Below are 23,631 nucleotides of genomic sequence, written 5' to 3'. Positions count from 1 at the left end.
TAATTTGTTCAGCATTTATTCTCAACCTGAAGCACATGGGTAATGAGACCTAAGCACAACTAAATCATGTGATTTTTCTGATTGAAGCTGAGGTGTGGAGCCTCAAGTAGTACTCCTGTGGATGGTGCCATTGTGAACCCTCCTCTTTCCTGTATCACTGCCTTGTGCACCAGAACTGTGGGCCCTCGTTCAGATTCCTTCTGTGTTAAACAAATATTAGAGGAACATTAGAGGAATCTCTATTATTTTTAAGTCTGGGGAGATGGCACATTCAATAACAATTATTTATTTAAATTGTCAGTCAATTCTGACTTGTATAAATTTGTATTTATATTTCAAATGTAGTATTTCATTCTCATAAAGTCACTTCTGTTTTCCAGATCCTTGTTATATATTTCCCCGGGCTATTTCATTAGTATTCAAACTACTCTTTCTATTTTGGTACTTTTCCATGTTAGTTCATTGTACACCTCTTGTCCTCAGGTAGATTTTACTAAATCATTGCTTTCCTCTCATGCTTCATCACCAAACAAGCTAACAAATGGAACAAAATACATACAGAGGTGGGAAAAAGTAGACTTACTGATGTGAGTACACAAAACAGTTTATTATTGTATTATTATTTAGTAATGTTTATAATATTTATTTATATTTAAATAAATATTATTATTTTGTAGCATTATTTATTATTTATATTTTAGGCATTGGTGGCTGGTAATTTTACCTACTTATGCCCATCCCTGTATATTTTGATAGTTAACCTGATAAGTTTTGGCTATATCTCCACTTCCACTATTTCCTTTCCAGCCAACTCAAACTAATTTTTGTTCCGACCCTTTGAAATATTTCCTTAACCCTAGAATGTCCTCCACTTTTCTCAGCTTGATCTCAAGTTTAATCCAAACATGACCTTCTTCATGTGATCTGTGTCATTTATCTTCATGTGTCCTTCTATCCTCTGCCTGGTATAGAGTAGGCACTTAGTAAGGTTGAACAGTTGAGCAAAGGAAAGCTTCCCAGTTCTCCATGAGAATCCACACTTCAAACAGCAGAGGCTTCTGTTTCACTCATCTTTGTGTTCTTATATCAATGCTCAGCATGGGCAGTATCTTACATATTTGTTGAATGAATGAATTCTCAGAGGCAATCTTATAAACTCTAGTTCCATTCCTCAGCACTTGTCATGCTATACATTACATCATAGTTATAGCTCTATGTGTTTTATCATCACAATACACAGTAAGCTTCTTGAAACTGATGTATATTTTAACTCTGCCCCCCCAATGCAGTTTCTATCGCAGGACCAGAGACACTGGGTAATTTAGAAAGATCATAAATGGTATTAAATGAGTGAATGACTAAATTATAATCATGTAAATATTTAAAACTAATTAATATAGGGTTTTTATTTTAAATTTAAACATTTTATCCTATAATGCCAATGGTTTTTTTAAGAAAAACTTAAAATTCATATGAAGGAAATGGTCTGAGAATCTTTACACAGGATCTTGCATATAAATTATTATGACTACTTACACTTAACGTTACTTTAAGAGTTTACTAAGTTTAATGTTCTTTACCTTCCCCCCTTTAATCTGCACATCAGTGCTATTCTGTGGACACTAGTGTTTGTTCTCATTTTACAGACAGGAAGATTAACTTTAAAGAGGTTAAATATCTTATCCAATATCATAAATCTATGCTTAGAATAATGTCAGATTTTAAAACAGTTCTATATGATGCCAAAACCTAAGCTCTTAAACAGTGTCCATTACCAATCTCATATCATTCAGTATACACTTAAGAAGAAATATTTATTTATTGAAAAAGTATGACCCTGGCTGGCGTAGCTCAGTGGATTGAGTGCGGGCTGAGAACCAAAGCATAGCAGGTTCGATTCCCAGTCAGAACGCATGCCTGGGTTGCAGGCCATGTCCCCAGTGGGGGCCATGTGAGAGGCAACCACACATTGGTGTTTTTCTCTCTCTCTTTCTCCCTCCCTTCCCCTCTCTAAAAATAAATAAATAAAGTCTTAAAAAAAAGAAAAAGTATGAGTTGGTCCCTAATACATATTTATTTCTACTAATAAATGGGATAAAGTAGAGATTAGATAGACTGAGTTCCTAACTTGGTGGAGCTAACTTTGCTTTCAGTGGGAGAGACAGAAACTAGATGATTAAATGGAGAAAATAAAACTAAGGGTAGTAAGGTTTGGTTCTATCGAGGGTTGGTGGTTTCTTTTTTATTTAGAGAAAAACTTCTCTAAATAGTCTTGAATAAAGTGAAGGTGCAGACCTTACAGATAGATAGCAGGGGACAGAGTGTTATAGGAAGAAGGTCCAGCAAGGCTCAAATACAACTTCCATGGAATGTCCAAGAAACAATAAGTAACAAGACCCTTTTTGCTTCAGTGGAATGAATGTGAGGATTCTGGTAGGAGATTAACTTTAAGATGTAGTAGGATAGAAATGTAAGAACTTGTTGGTCCCTGTTAAACAATCTCCTAATGTGAGCTTTAGAGCCAATATGTAATAGAGTCTGATTTCTATGTTAAAAGGATCAGTCAAGCTGCTATGTTGTGTATAGATGATACCAGGTGGCGTGTAAGCAGGGAGCAAGCAGTGAGGAGCCACCAACATTATTCACACCCCTTATTGATTTGATCAGAGTACAGATCTAACAAGGTGAAGGCCAAACATTGACTTCTGCAGATATTTTTAGAGGCAATCACAACTTGGCTCTTTATGGTTTGGAAGTGGAGTATGAAGAAAAGAGAGGTGCCAATGATAATTATAAATTATTTGTTCTGGGTACCTTGAAGAGACTAATTGCCATTTATAGAGAAGAGTCCATAAAGAACAAGAGTGTTTTTGGTAACCAGTAGTTCAGTTGTGGATAAGTTAAAGTTGAGATGCTCATAAGCATCCAGTTACACCTGTTGTATACAAAATGTGATTTACCTTTGGGTCTGAAAAATATAAATTAAAATATGTGAAGTATAACTATGCTAGAATTTTGCCTCTTCCATTTCACAAAAGGAAATATTTGCTATGAATCAATGATAAACCAAGATGGAAATAACTTTAAAACTGAAGTAAAAACAAGGCCCTGAATGGTATTTCTCAGTGGACTGAGCATAGGCCTATGAACCAAAAGGTCACTGGTTCGATTCCCAGTCAGGGCACATGCCTCAGTTACAGGCCAGTTCCCCACTTGGGGGCACTCGAGGGGAAACCACACATTGATGTTTCTCTCCCTCTCTTTCTCCTTCCTTTCACCTCTCTCTGAAAAATAAATAAAATCTGTAAAAAATAAATAAAACTGAAGTAAAAACAGAAGCTATCTCATTAATTGGTACTATTTTTTCTTTGTTAGGGCATATACAGAGTTAATAAATATACATAAAATCATTACTAGGGATTTATAACTGGTCTCCCTGATAAAATCTAAATTATCTGCAAGAATATAAATCTACAGAAATAGATTTATTGTCTCATAGATTGACTATTAGTAAATAAAATTTTGTTTTATTTTTTAAAGACTTTATTCAAGCCCTGGCTGGCGTAGCTCAGTGGATTGAGCGCGGGCTGCGAACCAAAGTGTCCCAGGTTCGATTCCCAGCCAGGGTACATGCCTGGGTTGCAGGTCATAACCCCCAGCAACCGCACATTGATGTTTCTCTCTCTCTCTCTCTCTATCTCCCTCCCTTCCCTCTCTAAAAATAAATAAATAAAATATTTAAAAAAAAGACTTTATTCATTTGCTTTTAGAGAGAGTAAGGGAGGGAAAAGAGATGGCGAAAAACATCAATATGTGATTGACTCTTGCATCCCCTCTCCTGGGGACCTGTCCCTCAACCCTGTGCCCTGACTGGGTATCAAACTGTCAACCCTTTGGTTCACAGGCCAGGGCTCAGTCCATTGAGCCACACCAACCAGGGAAAATCTGTGTTTCAAAAGGACTCATGGAGTGAACAACAGTGTGGTGATTGCCAGGGGGGTATGGATTAAGGGAATAAATGGTAATGAAAAATACATTAAAATTAAAAAATAAAAAATAAAATTATTTTCATTATTAATAAAATAAAACTGTCTGATTTGGCCATTCTTAGGTCCCCACCTCCTCCGAAAAGTATATAATTTCTGATTCTATCATTATTATCCGCTTACACTAATATCAGCACAATTCATATCCTAACAAATCCTAAAATTCTAACAGTTTTAATGTGAGAAGTAAATATCAAATGGAAAATTTTACATCAAGGTAAATGATATGAGATAAAAGAAAAAATATGTAAAGTTTAGAATTTCTACCTATAGAAATATTTGATGTTTTTATGCTCTTGTTTCAATATAGGTTTTTTATTTTATCATCTTTCCCCAAGTTAAAATTATGTAATTTTATAAAAGACTTTTCTTAAAGGGTTAATTAACAAATAATGACCATAATAGAATGAAAATATCTGGGTACCCTTCTAAAAGCCCCATATTTTGTCCCCACCTTATAATCATGACCTATTTCTATTATAAGCATAAGGTCCCTTTAGGTGATTGACCATTAACCATGAATAATTGAATCATGTTATTCGAGTTACCCCATGTTTCCTTTGGGGTAAAAATAAAAATAATTTTAAACAGCTACCAGTGTTAGTGTACTAACTATTATATAACCCAAAGAGAATGACATCGTGAAATAAGACCATCCATCCACAAGCATAAGCACAGGCTTACTTTTAATTCTTTACAAGTCTTGTAAAGTGTTTCAAACCCAATGACAGTTATTTTTCAGTGAATTATGATGCTTCTAAATCAAATGTTCCATTTATCCTTAAGCAATGTCATATGTTTGTTGGTGAGTTAATGGTTTCAGAAAAGCAGGTGGTATTAATGCAAATAAAATAATAAACCCTAATTTAGCTACAATTCTTGAGATATGGTTTATTTCAGTGTTTCTGAAAATTTAATGTGCCTCTTAGGATATTTCTAAAATTCAGAACCTGTTTCAATAGATCGGATCGGGCACTGAAATCTGGTATCTCTAACAAGTTCCCAGATGACACCTATGCTACTTGTCAGGGACCACACTCTGAAGAGAGAGCTAGATGAACATTCCCGGAAGCTGGTTTCTCCGAACTCTGAGATCTTATGGAAAAGTATTAAATTTCCAAAAGTGGTTTTCTCTCACCTGTGTTGGATTTGTGATAAACATTGGCACCAAAAATCATGTAGTAGCAAAACAAACTGGTTCTTTTTTAATGTGGTAGAAAATAAAATCAAATATGAAATCTACCTCTTAAATTTTTAAGTGTTCACTACAGTATTACTTGTAAGTACAATGTTGTGTGATAATCTCTAGAACTTTTTTCATATGCATAACTGAAACTCTATAATCATTGAGAAGCAAGTCTTCCTTCCTCCTTCAGCCCAGTCTCTTGCAACCACATTTTTACTTTCTGCTTCTATGGCTTTGACTACTATAAATACCTCATATAAGTAGACTCCAGGGCCATTCACCGTAGAACACACCAGAACACTCAGAGCAGATATAGGTAATGATCAAACATAAGAATATATTATTTATTGAAAGAAGCTGAATTTCGACCAGTTCTGCCATCAATCATTGAATAGTTTGGCATGCCATAATTATGGTTGCCAGGCTTGTGTTAATATGAAATAATAAATAGTTGTAAGATTTAAAAATGTACTTTTAATTAAAATATTTTGAAATTATAGACATCATAATATGGAGGAAATTAAAAAAAGCTTTTAGAGTCAGATGGATATAAACTTGATTCACAATTTTGCTTCTTGTACAAGTTGCTCTGATCAGCTAAAGTAATATATTAAATCTTTGTAAATTTCACTCTTCTTTCTCTGAAAAAAAATCTTTTGTTATATCATCTTTATAGAGGTTTAATAATAATTAAAAATGACATCATGGGCCCTGGCTGGTGTGTCTCAGTGGATTGAGTGTGGACCTGTGAACCAAAGGTTGCCGGTTCATTTCGCAGTCAGCCACATGCCTGGGTTGCAGGCCAGGTCCCCAGTAGGGGGCCTGTGAGAGGTAACCACTCATAGATGTTTCTCTCCCTCTCATTCTCCCTCCTTTCTCCTATCCCTAAAGATAATAAATAAAATATTTTAAAAAGTAACATCATGCTTTATAAAGAAGAGACAATAAATCAATAAATTGTAGCTCTTTATGATTGTCAATAATGAATGTGAATTGCACAAATAATGTGTTTCTATTACTACTTAGACTCTGCCTGAGCTGAGTTTTCAGTAAATAATATACAGTAATATAAAAGCTCTAGTCCATGATTAAAATCATGTTTTGACATGCTTTATGAGCTCTCTTTATATGGATTTTTGATAATATGCTTTCAGAATTATTGGCAGATCTACCCTTTGTCTGTACTTCAGGCTGGATAATGGAAAATGATTTGTACAGTTTTATTGAATTTACAAGGGCTAGAGTAAGCCATGTTAATTATTGCCATGTCATTCTTGCAGGCTAGCAGAAACTGAGACAAAACATAAGCCAAACTAAATATAATTAGCATTAAAATGACTCAAGCACGAAACATAATCAAATAGATCCTGAAGTGTCTTATTCTTGTCAACAAAAAAATATTGTGCTTGTTTTCAAGCATTCATTTTTATTGTTCCCCCCATTTTCTGAAGTATGAGAAGTATTCTAAGTCCCTATCATATTTCTCAAATAACATTTTTGCTATTGACATTACACCCTACACTGTCATAAATAATTAATCCAATTTTTAAAGCTAGGTGATGCTAGCTATAAAATCTTACAGGATGAATACCAGGTGCCAATATCTCTAAAAACAAATGCTTTTTCCCAACTATACATTATTAAGTGTCAGTAAGTTTTCTAATCAGTCTATTCTCTTCAGAGTATAAATTCTTTCTTCTAAGCTCAGTAAATTTGGGTTGAATTTAAAGAACAAATATACTCAAAAAGAGATATTTTAGCATGGGAATTCTATGTAATTTTTGCTTGGTAGACCATGAGTGAGCAGTAGTAAACATTTACCACTGACCCATAAAAATAAGAAGAGAGTGTAAAAAATTAGAAGGTAGGCAGAAAAAAATTGTAGAAAAAGAGAGAAGGAACAAAATTTTGTTAAGTAGAGTTATAGGGAAAGTGCCACAGACATAAAGGACTTGGGGCAGAGTAGACAGTAATAGACATAGATTAGGGTTTCCCTTTGATGGCTGAGGCGTCTGCTCACAAGGTCTGAGCTGAGAGGTGACAATGAAGGAAAGCTCATCCCCAGTAGTTTCTGGAGTTCAGTTCTTCCCATTCTTACATTATGACAACTCTCTCAATGAATTTCTCTAAGTGAGAGAAGAAATCAGGCAGATTCAAAGAGGGATTCCTGGAATCACAGGCTAGTTCCAGAAAATGTGGGCCTCCTTCTAGTTTGACCAGGGCTGATGTTTTCAGCAAGTACAATATCTTTTTGACTTTGTTAGCTGTAAATTTACTGAAATGTTTCCATAGTGCTTACTTAAAAGCCAGTTCCAGGGATACCCATGTGCCCCTACTCTCTACCTACTCAGTTTCATCCCTGGGTAGTTCTGAATTCCTCTGATGAGGCAAATGCATGGGCAACGGCTGGTACAGTTCTTCTGTCCCATTAGGCACCTGTGCCAAAGCATTTGGCTATTTTGGCTATTATCTTCAGGGGATATATATTATTTCAGGACTTTGAAAGAAAAGGGGCCTCAACATTAATAAAAGGCTGAAATGGGATCTGAAATGTAAGAATGTGACTAAAGGGATCCAAAGCAGAATTTTATCTATTTTACAGTTTATGTGAAGTCCATTAAAATGGGTGTGGCAAAATAAAGTTGAAAGAATTTCTCTGTTCCTGAACTTAGAATGAAGTTGTACTAAGGAGAAATAACATTTATAATCTTTTATACTCCTGTGCTGTCAGAGCCATTTACAAATACAATATGAATCTTTTCTCTTTTTCTCAAAAGAAAAAAAGTATTTTCAGTCACTTTTAAATCAGTATTCCCCAACTCATCTCCTGTCGCTTTCTGATTTACAAAGAAAAATCCAGAGCTCTTCCAAAAAATCAAGTATAGGGCTATATTTGAACTTGATAGACTCTCTCGTGACAAGATCCCTCAGTACATGTTGCCTCTTCTTTCTGGAATACCCATTACCTTTTATTACACCAGTGACACTTTCAGCCTTCAAAGTGCATGTCAAATGACTCCTCCAATGCATATTCTCTGCGTATGTGTTATTTCACCTAATGTAGGCATCTAGAACCATATGCCAAATGAATGATTTTAGATGAATTTCTTTACAACTTTTATGAACTTTAAAAAGGAGGAGAGAAATGTGTCTGCCTTTGTTGTACCTTGTCACAATTTTGTAAGGAATAGTGCTCCTAAAATATTTTAAAAGGAAATAATTATCTGAGGGAAGAGTAAGACTAATTTACCTTCTTATTTTAAATGGTGAGTTTTAAGTGATTTTGGAATGAAAAATCATTTTCCCTAGTTATTTCTTATTTATATGTAATTGTCTTACTTCATATCTGTATTTATACTTTAGGATGAAGGTGAATGAATAAATGTACAAGTTCTAATATTATGACTTGAATTAATCATGTCTCAAGAACAATACAGATGCTCTTCTTAAAAATGCCATTAGGTTAATTACAATGCATTTCTCAGTTGCATAGGCCTTGTTTTCTCTTCATATAAAAAACATAATTAATAGATGATAAGATAATAATTTCTCTGTCATAAGTTCTCCTTTTATTAATCTCAAAATAGATTAAAATAACACTTAAAATTTATGTAGTATACTTTTATTAAAGAGTAAAAAGGTATGTTTTAAAATATAGTGAGGATACGGAGTGATAAAACAACTGTTTTAATTTTTTTCTTACTTAACAAAGATTTTTATCTTGTTTTTCATCCTGTATAACAGACATGTTACATAAAAAGTACCACAAATTTATTGGAGATAAAATAGTATTTATTCTTTTAGCCAACTTACATGTAGCAAGGAGGTTAACCCATAGAAGCAAAGTTGATTAAGATTATAAAACAAGAATACACATCAAATTCTAGTAGTAGGCACTATTATAAGTCTTGGGATAACCATTTTCCTTGGATACTCACAATAACCTTATGAGTCAGGTATCACTTATGACCTAATTTTACTGATGAGGAAATTGAGACACAGAGATCATAATTTATTTGTCTAAGATCACATAATAGTGATTGATTCAGGGTTCAGAGCTAAGGGGTGTGGCTCCAGAGTCTGTCCTGCTAATCTCTAGGCTATACTTCTATATCAGACACAAAAGCAGGACCCCTTCCATCAGAGATGATTGCAGAAAAAGCAATCAGATAGCAAGAGGAATTAGACCAGTGTTTTAAAAAACAAAACACTTTGGATTGATAGAGATTGTAACTTGTGTGGCAGAGAGGAAACTGGGAGGCAACCATAAGGTAAGGAGTTACGAAAACATAGAAATAAAGTTAGAAAAATATGACACATATTCAAGGGGTCATAAAGAAGACAGACTGGATCAGGGTTTTATTGAGAGTTGTGAAAAAGATTAATATGTTTACAGTGCTTTGCCGGATATTACTATTTGGTACAGTATGCCATTGCTTCTATTAAAAAAGTATTTGTTCTTCAGCTAATTTTCTACATAAATTGATTTTGATATTGCCAATTGACCATATCAATCTGTTATTATCCTTGTGGTACTTTTACCTCACTGAACCTACCGTTTGACTAAGGTATCATAGCATCAGGGATTTACTTGCTGCTCAAAGATAACTTTAAAAAAATAAAGAAATGTATTCGGACACTAATAAAAACATCCAGGTAAACTTTCCCTGCATAAAAATATTAAGCCCCAAAGCAGCAACTCATCCATTGTTTTCTTTTCAGGTAAACCAGTGATGATAGTGACAGAATATATGGAAAATGGCTCTTTAGATACATTTTTAAAGGTAAGATTTGAAACAAATTTAATTACTCAAGATGTTATTTATATATTGATCATGACATTGAAGTTGAAATTGAGCCCCTTTAAAGCTAAATTTTAAAATAGATAGAACTACCTGAAGTCAAAATCATTATACTCCAAAATTATTAACTTTGGCTTGAAAATTTTTCTTTTGAGAAAACTTATACAAATTCAAATTATATGCATCTTCAGTTTTATTTAACTATATGTTAATTTTCCTGAAAATATAAAGAAAAGGAAGGAATAAAGGAAGAAGAGAAATAAGAAGAAGGAAAGTAAGAAAAAGGAAGGAAGGAAGGAAGGGAAGGAAGGAAGGAGGGAAGGAAAGAAGGAAGGAAGGAAGGAAGGAAGGAAGGGGGAGAGAGAGGGAGGAAGGAAGAGAGGGAGAAAAGAAGGAAAAAAGAGAAGAAAATAGTTTATCTGTAATAGTATCAACAATTTAAAAAAAAAGAATCTTCTACAAATGCTTAACTTTTTCAAGGAATACACATAATCAGGCAGAGCAAGAAAAAAGTGTGTGTGAAAGTTCTGCATTAATTATCTGCATTAAGGAGTTAAAAAGACTTGGGACCCGTCTGAGGTCATCCTCTGCTTGAGCCAGTGCAGTCATCCTGTGGTACAGACAATACTAATCCTATACTGTCCGGTCTGTGGGTCTCAGAGAAAGGTATTTTTTTAACTGTGTAAGTCTCCAAATTTGAAATGATGGCCACTCATTTTATTATATAGTCAGGGAGTTTGTGCTAGACAATGTAACATATTTGCAGGCCTAATTCAACCTATAAGCTGGCGGTTTTTTATCTTCAGTAACAATTATTGCTATTGATTGAGAAAGGTGATGGGAAATGGCATTAATGTCATAACAAGGTCCTGTGCATTGAATATGGCAGTGATCCCCAAGCTTCTGTTGCCAGATTTCTTATACATATCTTTCAGTTCTCTAGTGACTTAAGTTATATCTTCCTTTTTCTTTTCAAAATAATCATCACGTGAGCCTTATCTTGTATGTCTGCAGTAAGTTCAGTGCCCTTGAGAAAGACAGCAAGCTTCCGAGAAATGCAAACATTGTCCTGGTCTCTGTGCACTAATTCCCCGCCCATCTGCTGCTGAAGAATCTCCCTTTACCCCCTCTGACCATTTCTTCTCTACGACAATGTGCCTATCCAGCAAGCGTCTTTTAAAGCACCTCCAAAATATACAGTTTTAACCCTAGACAAACACCAGGTTGCATTGACGAGCACATTCCTGTGATGACTGAGGAAAAGGAGTTACAATTAAATGAGATTTTTGACAAAGGCTTTCAAAGCCTTTATCTGCTTTCATTGAGCAAAGAACTGATACATATTATCAAGTTAGTTATGTATTTCCCATCTTTTTCTGTTCTCCCTCAAATAGAATTTGTGCATGAATTTGGTGATAGTATTAATTTGGGATTGAAGGAAGATCCTTTCATATTTCCTCCCAGTGATTTGTGTTTGCTGGACTAACATTTCCACATCATCTTTATAGAAGAACGATGGGCAGTTCACTGTGATTCAGATTGTGGGCATGCTGAGGGGCATCGCCGCGGGAATGAAGCACCTGTCCGACATGGGCTATGTGCACAGAGACCTCGCTGCTAGGAACATCTTAATCAACAGTAACCTTGTGTGCAAAGTGTCTGACTTTGGACTTTCCAGGGTACTGGAGGATGATCCTGAGGCAGCCTATACCACAAGGGTAAGAACTAACAGAATGCATCTCTAAAACACTAGACTAGAAGCATTTAATTTCTAAAGATTTCAAAGGAATTCGCAAAAAGGGTGATGTTTTCAACATAGGGGGAAAAAAGAAAGAAATAGAGGGAGTTTGGGATTAAAAAATCCAGATGATGATCCTTGTTAGATATCAAAAAAAATCATATATTAAATAGAGATAGCAAAGCACTTACCTTATGAGTGTCAAATATTTTTCCCCTAAACAACAAAACAAACAAATAAGCAAAATATAACCAAAGACACTGAAATAGAGAACAGGCTGACATTGACCAGAGGGGAGAGGGGAGGGAATTTCAGGGGAAAAGGGGAAGAGTTTACAGGAACAAGTATAAAGGACACATGGATAAAAACTAGGGGGAGTTGGAAATGGGATGGAGGTGGGGAGGGTTGGGGGGCTGGGCTGGAATGGGAGTAAAAGACAGAAAACTATACTTGAACAACAATTAATAAAATAATAAAATAAAATATAAAATATAAAATAAAATAAATAAATAAGATAGTAGCAACAAAAAAAAATTCTCCTAAACATACTGAAAATAAAAAAAGTTTGAATTTAGAGTGGATATACAATATAAAAATTATTTAAAGTTTTAAATGTAAAATAAAGTGAGAGAATCTCATATTAAAAGCAGTAAACATATATACAATGTGTATGAATATATACGGGTATAACATTATTGGTTAGCTTAAACTCTCTGAACTATATCTTGTAAACCAAATATAGCAATATTTAAACTTACCTTTTAGGGATTCATGTGGTATGGTATAAAAGAGCTATTCTTTAAAAAACTTTATACTTACTGAAGATATACCTAATTTATTTTCTTACATGCTTTAAAAATTGTTAACCCCATATCTTTGGAAAATTGGTCACAAACTAGTATTGTAATTAGGATAAATCATTACCTGTTTCCAGCAATGTAGTTGGTTCCCGAATTGATAATTCTTTCTGTGGAAAATTGTGAAACTTTTTGTGAATTGTGTTAGATATATATTACTATATATATAGTAATAATACATTAGACAATACCACAAAACAAATACGATCAAATTTTTTGGACAATCTATACATTGAACTTCTTTGGTTTGAATCCCTTATGATAAACTACATTTGTTTGATTCTAAATATTTACAATATGATCAAGTTCAAGGTTTAAACTCCTTGGGAAGACAGGAATTTTTCATTGTATCCTTTTCACTATACAATTTTGTTAACCTTGGTTTCTATGAAAAAGAACACTTTGTTATCTATTATATTTATGACAGATGTGTTACACAGTTTTAAATTTAATTCAGCTTTTTAAAAATTACTTCTATTCATAGTCTAGAAATAAGTATGTTGATGGAACATAAGGCTTTCTTTTTCACTGCTGCTTTATGACTCAGATTCTTAGGGACTGCACTGTGCCGAAGGTCAAAAGCAAGTTATCTAAGCAAACAAGTCTTTTAATGGCCAGCTTATTAAATCAATAAATTAATTGAGGGGATATCAAGTCCTCTTCCAGACTTAATTATCTTTGTCATTATTTGCATTAAATAAAACCTCATTTAAGAATTCTCCTGGAATTAGTGTTACATTTAATAAACATGGCCTAAATAAGACTGATTTCAGAAAAATCCATTCCCAGCATGATTACTTAATGTCTTAGTTAAATGTATAAGGTAGATTCTCAACATCTGTGCCAATGTGTCATGCTGGAGGACAAGGGAAAGCAGAGGCCCTGAGGCCATCAAGAATTATTCCTGTGAAATGGGTTATGGTGACAGTTCATGGAAGATGCATATACTGATAGTTAAGAAGATAAGGGAACTTTGCATAATACTGATGCCAAATATGATTGTCAGAAGTTCAAGAGAAAAATTCTAGGATGAAGTTTAAAGTAGTTAACAAACTATAATTTTAAGAAATATAGTAATAATATATTAGACAATACCACAAAACAAATACTTGGACCTATTTGTGTGATCTTACCTTTGAATACTTAATTAACAGAAGCGTTTCGGAAAAGTCCTCCTAAAGGGTATTATCATATTTCTATAGAGCAAATAATTTAAACTTAGTTTGAATATTTCAATTAATTTCAACTCAGAAAGCAATCTCAACATCACTATTTTATTATATATCTTGAAACTTTGGTTCAAAAAGAGCAATTTAGGTCCCATTTTTTTTCTGGTATATGAAATAAATTATTCCCTTCCAGCAAAATAAGAAGGCATATGTTAGCCTTTTCACAAGAAAAATACTCAAAACCTACACCTTTCTCACATTCTTCCTTTTTTTCTTATTAATGAAATGTTTGGTTGCTTGGGATTACCTGCTTTTAAAAATTAAGAGAAAAAAATGTGCTCTGAAAGGGACAGAATATATGTTAATTCTGTAAACTAAGAAGAAACCTAGCAAACCATTTTTTTTTGTCACGTAAAAAAATCCTAAATTTGATAATGTTGTTCCCTATAATCTAATTGCAATGATTTTTAAAATGGTTGCATTAAATGAGAAACCTATTTCTTAGGTTAAAAAAAAAAAGCCCTTCCAAACAAACACAAAAAACATGTCTTCAGAAAATAAGAGAAATCAAGTTAAAAAAAAAAATTACCTGATATCAAGGAAAAATGTAACCAAATTGTGTAATATATCTGATTTTCATGCGTATTAACTGCTAAACTTCTCAGGGTTGCATACAGCAACTGAGACATTCCACTTACAATGCTTATATTAAAGGAAAAAAAAACACCCCAGAAATTTGAGTCCCTGACTCTCTGGTTGCAAGTTTTGAAAGTTGCCTTATTGATTTGCTTGACTGCTCACTTTCCCTACTAAGAGCTGCTCTCCTGATGGTGTAATTGAGATGTGGGCCCTGTAAGTACTCCAGTCGTCAAACAGAATTTAAACCAGAATCCTTCCAGACAGCCAATTAGTAGTCAGCCTACCAGTGCTTATGGACTGATATGTGAAAAGAGACTGCCTGATGGTAAACAGATCCACTTAAAAATGTTACATCTCTTTACAGATCTCTTCAGTGAGACATCAATATCCCTAGATACATTTGAAGTGTGTGAAATTTGTTATCCTTTTTAAATTTCAGGGAGGCAAAATTCCAATCAGATGGACTGCCCCAGAAGCTATAGCTTTCCGAAAGTTTACCTCTGCTAGTGATGTCTGGAGTTATGGGATCGTGATGTGGGAGGTCGTGTCTTACGGGGAGAGACCCTACTGGGAGATGACCAACCAGGATGTAAGTATGGCGCTTTCACTCTTTCAGTTTGAAATGAAATGCTTTGCTCTCTGTGTCAGGAGACTTATAATAACTTCCATTTCTCAACATGACAGTTGCTTTAAAAAAATGAAATACTTTGTTTACATGTTGGCATGTTTTGTTGTTAAAGTGGCCTGTATGCAGAAGCTCATGAGCTAGTGCAAAGGAAAGTAAGTTACTGTTGTATAAAAACTCAGTCACCAGCTAGGCAGTTCTAGCTGTATTGTAGTGATACTGCACTAATCTTTTGTCAATGTCATTTTTGAAGATAAAAAACCATCAAAGAATAAGTAGTGACAGGCAAGTTCTTTTTTAAATTTACCTATGATAGAGGGAATTAATACTCCAGTCCTAAAGAACAAATGATACTGACTTAATAGTGGATGCTCTTAGAGTATATAAAGGGACAGTCTATGTTTTTTAAATTAAAAAAAATGTATGAAGAGTTATATTGTCTATTTAATGTGGAGGAAAACTGATTATTTTCCCCACATAGAAAAAATAATTCATATGTAGAATAACAGAATCCTAGAATTCAAGGAATTATGAAAGAATCTTCAAGTTCAGAATGTTTATTATGTAACATCTAACATATGACCTTTTTGGTCTTTGCTTTTGTAATTTTTACATAGCACTTTCCATCTTGGATCACATTCAAATTTGATATATTTCCTGTCAAATAACAACAATTATAAAAGCAGATAATATTTATTGAGCTCTTACTATGTGCCATACACTACCTTACATGCTTTATCAACTAATATCTTACTACTCCTTTATCAAACCAGTATATTGAAGTCTCACCTCAATAGCATGCTTTAAAATATATTTTTCTCTAATTAATTCTTCCATCCATACCCTGTAAAATCACCCTCTCTGATGTATTCTGGTGTTCTTAAACAGCTACTATATTTTTGTACCCTCATATTATTAAAACAACAGTCGCATGCCAGTAATTAAGATTCATTTCAAATATAAAAATTCAAGTCTAGTTTAATGAAAGTCAATACCATATCTATTTCAAAGTGTTTTCCACAACCACAGGGCTAGACTAACCCATGGTACTGAGGTTGTAAAGGAACAATGATCAATTTTTGTTCCTCCTCCTTTTCTGCCAAAGTCTGTGCCTAGATTTTTCAGGCTCTTCCTGGATGGAGAGATAGGAAGGAGGAAGCAAGAATGTTTTTGTAATGTTGGGCTGTTGATGCCTCCTGTTGGACAGTAACCCAAAGATTGTTCTCTAGTGAGATTCATGTCTGAGCTCTTTCAAAGTCACTTGATGAGGTCCTCCTCTCTTCAAGGTCATTAGAAAGAAGGATGTACTCTACCTGACTTACCCCAGTTCCTCTCACTTGCATGCCCACTCCACAGTCTTTCAATGCACTGTGTGCATCTCTACTAAACCTGATGGAAACACATTACTGTTGGAGGCTCTACCAGTGTTCCCCGTTTAGGATACTACTTCAGGCTGCCTCAGCCAACCTGCCTTCTTCAAATCTCCCCAGGTGGGAAGCTAGGGTCACATTTCAGCTTTCCCAAGGATTGCAGTTGACATTTAAACACCGCAGGCTTAAGGAGGCCAAACCCCACACAGTAAAAAATCTGCATAGAACTTTTGACCCCCCAAAACTTAAATACACATAGTCTAGTGTTGACTGGAAGCCTTACAAATAGCATAAACAATTAACACGTTTTGTATGGTATATGTATTATATACTATAGTCTTAAAGTAAGCTACAAAAAATGAAACTGTTAAAATTGTAAGAAAGAGAGTATATATTTGCAGAAAGTATAGAAGAAGATTTGCATGCAAGTGAACTCATGCAATTCAAACCCATGTTCAAGGGTCAACTGTATTTTGTAGCATTCTTCTCTGATAGCAGTGGTAAACAGGGCGATAGAATGCACAGCAAAACACCTAAACATTGCTGCCATTGGTTTTCTTTGTGCTGCACTCACTTGATTTAAACAGAAGGTGCTGACTTACATTTCTCTAAATGTGGAAGAACATAGTATCTAGTATTCTCAACTTTATGATTTTAGGGTCAGGGCAATGATAAAAGCATCTTTAAATTCTTGGTATATATGTCACAAACTATCATAGAGACATTATTATTCCTGTTATGTAGTCAAGAAACTAAGACAGAGAGATTAAATGATTTTCTTAAGGTCACACAAGTAAAAGTTATGCTAGAAATTTCCATCTGGTTGTACAATTTTTTTTTGTACCTAACCACCACCTTGTCTCCAGTTAAATGAATGTCTACTTTCTCCCTCTCATTTCAAACCAGGATCCTAGATCACTCTTTTGAGTGGATGTAAGGTATTCAATTTAACATGTGATAATTACTCTGGGTTGATCTAGTCTAGACAAAGGTTAAAGCTATTTGCTACTTTCTGTTCCCCAGATACATGTTAAATGCTAACCTGAGGTACAGAGCACTTCATGGTTCGGCTTCTGTCTTCTTCCAAGTTTCATTTCAATGCCATTCTTTTGTTTACATTTTGTGAGACTATTTTCTTCTGTCTTGCCAGCAAGCCTGGTCCCTTCACCTAAGAAAAACATTTGTCCCTTAGTTAACTTCTCATAATTGAGATATTTTGAACTCTGATTCTGTCACTAAGAGTTATTTGTACTTCCCTACCGTATACATAATATATGCAGCATTGTCATCTACATTATTGCCAGCTATACCCGAGGTAGTTGTATTTATCACAAATAAAGTTATAAAAGAAAGCAGAATATGACACTAGGTGAACAAATGTCCCTAAGTATTTCTGCTAATCTTGACTGGGCTTGCTCCTGTTCCTTGAGATTGGCTGGTCTATACTTGCACACCACAAGGCCTTCGTCTTCTCTGGAGACCAGCAGGGAAGACTGCATGTGAACCCAGTTGCCAAGTAACTGAAAGGCAAGAGTGAGCCCAGTTGCTTCTCAGCCTGGAACATATCTGCTAAAATCCCACTGGCCAATCCCATAATGAGGGTATTGGTCCATTACGCTGCTCACCATGAGTAAACAATAGAAAGTTACCTGCAGAAAGACATAAAAAATGGAGGTGTGAAGGATTTGGTAAATATTTTTTTTCCTGATTTCGGCTGTGTGTGAGTCTTGATACTTTTGCAGATAACTGTATTTCAAATTATTTTTAAAATGCTGATGTAATATTTTCAGGAAGTTATAAAATAAAAACTAATATTTTAGCTTTGGCTGGGATCTCTGAGAATCTAAATGAGGTTTACAGAAAACAATTATATAGTTACAGATCTTTGCATAATGTCTGCCTTTAATAGTTTGTCCAGTGCATGCTTTGCATTTCCTCAGTAAGTTCATGGTCATTAGCTGCATTTAGTTTTTAGATGTAGCACTGTTTAATATGCCTCAATTTTTACCAGATTTGTATCCCAGAAACATAACAGACATACTATATTTGACAATCATGATTACTTGATATTTCCTTCAGGAAAAATGATTGTAGAACAAAGAAGTACTGAATTTGGCAGTTTTGAATGATATATTTTCTAGTTCCTACATTCTAGATACTATCTGATTCAAAAGGGCTTTGCCACCATGAAAATGTTAATTTAGCAAGACACACAGAACCATCCAAACCCCTCAAAAAAAGCCTTTGGCTGTGTCAGGGGAAGAGAATGCTGCGGTAGATTTCTTTTGATTTAGAATTGCCTCTGTCATCACAGAGAAAAATCATAACAATGCATAATAAAAATAAACCAGAATGACTAGGATGATTTAGATAAATGCCAGACCATGAACTCTGATTCAAGCTTGGGAAACTAAGATAATCCCCTACAGTCAGCAGAAGCTTCTTATTAATAACAAACATTTTAAATGTCAACATTTTTCTGAGCTTTAAAAGAAAACTAAGATAAAAAGATTTTCATTGCATTGCATTTTTAGATGTAATGTCTGTGTTTCTGTCTTATTTATTGTGAAATATATGAACATATAGAATATGCTAAACACATGCATAACAAAATGTTTTAATTACTCATTTAAATTATCTGTTTCTCAATCTTCTCATGTTAGAATTATGTTTGCCTTTTTTGGGGGGGGAGGACAGTTTTCTATACCATTTCTGTTGGCCACAGTCTTACCTATAAAGTGCAAGGATATTTGACTCCAAGAGAGGCATATACACTTGGTACTGGGTGTGCCTCTCTCATGTCTTTACTTTGTCTCAATGTTCAGTGAGTGGTACTGAATAGCTAGATATAGATGGAGATATAATTATATAAATGTATATTATTCTTCTTACACTGTTGGAATAGTTTATGGTAAAGCAAAGATAATATTTTATGATAACATGCAATGTAAGATAATTAACTACAGTATGAAAAGTGTAGTTCTCATCCAAATACTGCAAATTACCAAGATTTGCCAGTGATCAAATTATTAAACTTCTCAGCCTCACTGTAATGCTGTCTGTGTACTAATGAGTGTACTGGACCGACAACAATTGGTCATCTAGGATAACCTCTATGGATAGATAATTCAGCCCTTGGATGCAAGTAAATATTTTATGGACTGGTATCCTCATGGAAATTCTTACCCTCTTGAAAAAAGAGATGCATAAAGAAATATCAATATTTAAGTCCCAAATTACTGCACCTTGCTGTTTAAAAACAATAATAAAAATTTAAAAATGTATATGGGCTGAGAGTCATTCTTCTTGGATTCTACAATTTCAGTCAGTTTAAATGACTGTAAAGGGAATGCACTTGAATAGAGGATTCCTAAGATTTCTTTAATCTCTGCAACTCCAGTGATCTAAGATTGATGAATTAAGAAAAAGGCATACTTAAGATATGTTTAATAACTTGACAAGAGGAAAAATCCTAGAAAAATGTTATATATTAAACTATTTTTGTGGTATTAAGATTATTTATGGGAACATACTCTTAAACTCTACCACATAGCAACAAAAAGACTTATATGTGAGATTTCAAGTAAATAGGTATCAAGATAGGCACTCACAACCTAGATAGAACTTACTTGTCGGAACACCTAGCTGAGGCTCAAATTCTGCTACAAATTTCCTGCCACTTAGTTATCCATCCTACAATTTTTACATTTCCTGTGATCGAGAATGTACTATTTTTCAAAATAACTACTTTTATTTCTGGATATTATTTTTGTTATGGTGCAAGAAATATGATTCCATGGAATAAGATCCATACCACTCTCATTTGAGGGGAGGTAATTGTTTCTAATTCCAGTAATGTGGTTCAACCCATGATAGAAAGATGAATTATAGTTTACATGCCAGAGAGACATAAATGTGAATCTTACCCTGCCACTTCTTAGCTTTGTATATCTGGGAAATACTTAATCTCTGGAATCTCAAGTGTTTTGTCTGTAAAATGCATGTAATAATTACTCTCTTGTAGTGTGTGGTAAAAATGAGTGTAGATAATATATGTGCAGTTTACATCACAGTTCCTATAATATAATATCTGAGCTAGGCTACGCCTTCCAAGAAGCCAAGAGGGAATTAGATTTGCATTAGTGGTATTAAAGGGAAATATTTATAAAGAAAAAGGGCTGGATAAGAGGAAGGTGGGAGAGGTGTCAGATTTTGATACAGGTGCAGTGGAGATCAAGGAAAGATGATCAGGAGCAGACATCTGAGACTGAGGTTTGATTCTAGAGATGTGGGCAAGGCTGCCAGTGAATCCTCAAACCAGTCTACCTTAATATCACTGCCACATGAAGTAATTGGCTGAGAGTAATCTTGCCAAGCATGGCCTTGATATGAATGTGGCAATGGGCTTTGGAGGGTCTAGAGTTAAGGATTGTTGGTCAATTACCTTCCCTGCAGATGATGATACGATAGACATATTTTCAGCTGCAGCACAGACTGACTTCTTCACAGAAGTTCAATGAGACTCTTCCATGGTTTTGTTGATTCTTCCTGAGGGGAAACTGAGAGGAAGACTGTGGACTACACTATAGCTCCTATAGCTTTTGCTGTTCTCAGGACCACACCCGGTTTTAGCCTCTCCTTCCTCTGCTATCCATTCTGAATTTCTGTCATCTGTCAGCTTGTCAAATCATTGTAGTTTACCTGGTAGTCTGAACCAACTGACCTTCTCAGGCAGATTTCAGGACACAGTTTTTATAAAAGAACAACAAGACATCCCCGAGTGTATCACCTGGGTCCCACATGTGCTTCTCCCCACCCAGCTGTGTGAAAGCAGCTCTAATGCCTCCTACTGCTCAATAGCAACTACCTTTGCCATCATGGGGACTCCCCTTCTCTTCACTGGTACCTGGGTACAAGTAGTCCAGCTGTCCTGGTGGCAGCCATAACTGCTAGTCTGATGGAACCCTTGCTGTGTCCCCTGGTCAGGGCCAGTGGGAACGGTGCACAGTAGAGATGTTCCTGATTTAATACATGTACTGCATCCTGAATGATAACACCAACTTGTTTCAGAGTGTTGCATCCAAGTTGCTTGTTGTTTCAGGTGCTTCAACTTTGCCTTTAAAAGGCCTTGTAGCACTCTGTGAGTGTAGCTAGTTATTTCAGGATGATGAACTGTGTAGTCATTGCCAGGACCAGCTTGTATCAGGTAGCATATTTTTATATCATTTCAATGTGAATGAGATTATGTTGGTAGCTTGCAATTCATATGAAGGGAGTATTTATATTACATATGAAATAAGAAAATGTTTTAAACATATCTGCAGTAGGAAAAGCCACTTGTTAAATGTCTACCAGCACATTACTGAGTATGTGATACTTTCACACATCCTTCACTCTGAAGTGGGTAACCTTGTCGCATGGTATGTCGGGTAGGATTCTGTATTTGAAGATGAAATATCACAACCTTGTAATGTTGGGTGAGGCTCTGTGAGCAGGAAAAGCAAACAATATCAATATTAGTTATATACACCTGAAAAGCTGCACCCATTGACCTTCCCCTGATGGAAAGGCCCAAATAGAATTGACTTGCTACCATGTGAATAGGGCCGTATTGGACACCCAGCATTGCAGTGTTATATATTAGAAGGAGAGGCAACATGATCTAAGTGGTGTTTACACTATTGATTTACATGTCAAGGTCAAAAAAATTGCAGAGCTTATGATAATATTTCAGATCTAAGACATCTAACATTGTCTATAAAAATTCTGGTTGTCTTTTTTTTCTCTCTCTTTGTTCACCTCAACCACCTAGATTTCTTTTTAAGATTTTATTTATTTATTTTATTTTTAAAGAAGGGAAGGGAGGGAGAAAGAAAGAAACATCTAAGTGTGTGGTGGCCTCTCACATGCAACCCAGGCATGTGCCCTGACTGGGAATTGAACTGGCAGCCCTTTGGTTCACATGCCTGCATTCATTCCACTGAGCCACACCAGCCAGAGTACAGATTTTTTTAAACATATACATTTAACTTTATTTATCATTATCTTTAAAGCTTGATTTTATAAAACATAGAAAGTCATAAGAATTCTGCATCACCAAAATTTAAAGAATAGAAAGAGACATCAATAGCGTAGTAAGTGTGAATTATATACATTAAGTCAAATAATTGAAGATTTTTTCAATATGGAAACTATACAAATGAGATAAATGACAAAAACTAATAACAATATTCTGTTATTGTGAATTATCAGTTACTTTACAAAATAACATGAATACATTGTTATTGTGAATTATTATAATAAAATGATTATGAATATTCAGACCTTTTTTGCTGTTTCATACTTACCTCTATTCTGAGTCAAGCTACTCAACAAAAATGTCTAATTACAAAGGCATTTAGCTTTATAGCAAAAGTTTTCCCATCTAGTTATGACCTTCAAAGAAAATGACATGACAGTGATGATGTCATCTGCAGGTTGGTTCCCTTTTGAACAGTATGCCAAAAATTATGTCAGCTCTATGGAAAGTCAAACGGGTACCAATAAGGGAATGATTATACACAGTTCAGTAAAGTATACTGTTTTCCCCATTTAAAATTAATAAATGAAATACAAAACAAACTACAGTTGATTTTCAGTGTAGCTGTGATCTGTCTGATCACTGAGGGAATTTCATCGTGGACAGCTTTCTGAGACTTTTCTCTGGGTATTCTGTCATCTCTGGCAGTCTTGTCACACTCAACATCACACTGCCATCTTTCGAAGACCTTGCTTTCAGTATCCGAGATGACTACCACCAGTTTCTGAACTGAACACTTGTATAACCAATCTTTTAGTTGTTCCACCACATTATTTAGATATTTCATGAGCTCTGGATCAGTAGTTATAAGCAAGGTGGGTCCGTATTTCTGCACTCTAGTAGGAAGGTTTCAGAGGGATAAATGCCACACTGATATGAAAGGCTGTGGATGCCAAATGAGAAGAACTTGCCAGTGATTTAGATGCACCAGTGCAGGGTGATGTCCTGTTTCCAGGGAGACTTGCCACACCATGGCCAGGCCACGGCCAGCCTGTGGCACAGTGCAGTGACCACAGGGCTCCAATGGGCACTGCAGCAGCTCCTGCCAATCTTCAACCACCCAGATGAATAGATATAGTACTTATAATGAAGCCAATTGTTATTATGACTTATTTAGTTA

General features: G+C 34.9%; 1 protein-coding gene across 9 annotated transcripts in view; it reads left to right on the top strand.

The window, feature by feature from the left end:
- Positions 1–23,631, top strand: part of EPHA5 (EPH receptor A5) — a 310,111-nt gene that overhangs the window by 270,913 nt on the left and 15,567 nt on the right. For all 9 annotated transcript variants that reach the window (XM_036021196.1, XM_036021186.1, XM_028507835.2 and 6 more), the window contains 3 exons: positions 9,955–10,016; positions 11,543–11,752; positions 14,877–15,026. In XM_036021196.1, coding sequence (XP_035877089.1) covers positions 9,955–10,016; positions 11,543–11,752; positions 14,877–15,026 — 422 coding nt within the window. The remainder of the gene's footprint in view (positions 1–9,954; positions 10,017–11,542; positions 11,753–14,876; positions 15,027–23,631) is intronic.

This window comes from Phyllostomus discolor, chromosome 1 (genome assembly GCF_004126475.2).
Source record: "Phyllostomus discolor isolate MPI-MPIP mPhyDis1 chromosome 1, mPhyDis1.pri.v3, whole genome shotgun sequence".
Lineage (NCBI taxonomy): Eukaryota > Metazoa > Chordata > Mammalia > Chiroptera > Phyllostomidae > Phyllostomus > Phyllostomus discolor.
Note: the sequence above shows the minus strand (reverse complement) of the source record. Positions and strands in the feature narration are given on the sequence as shown.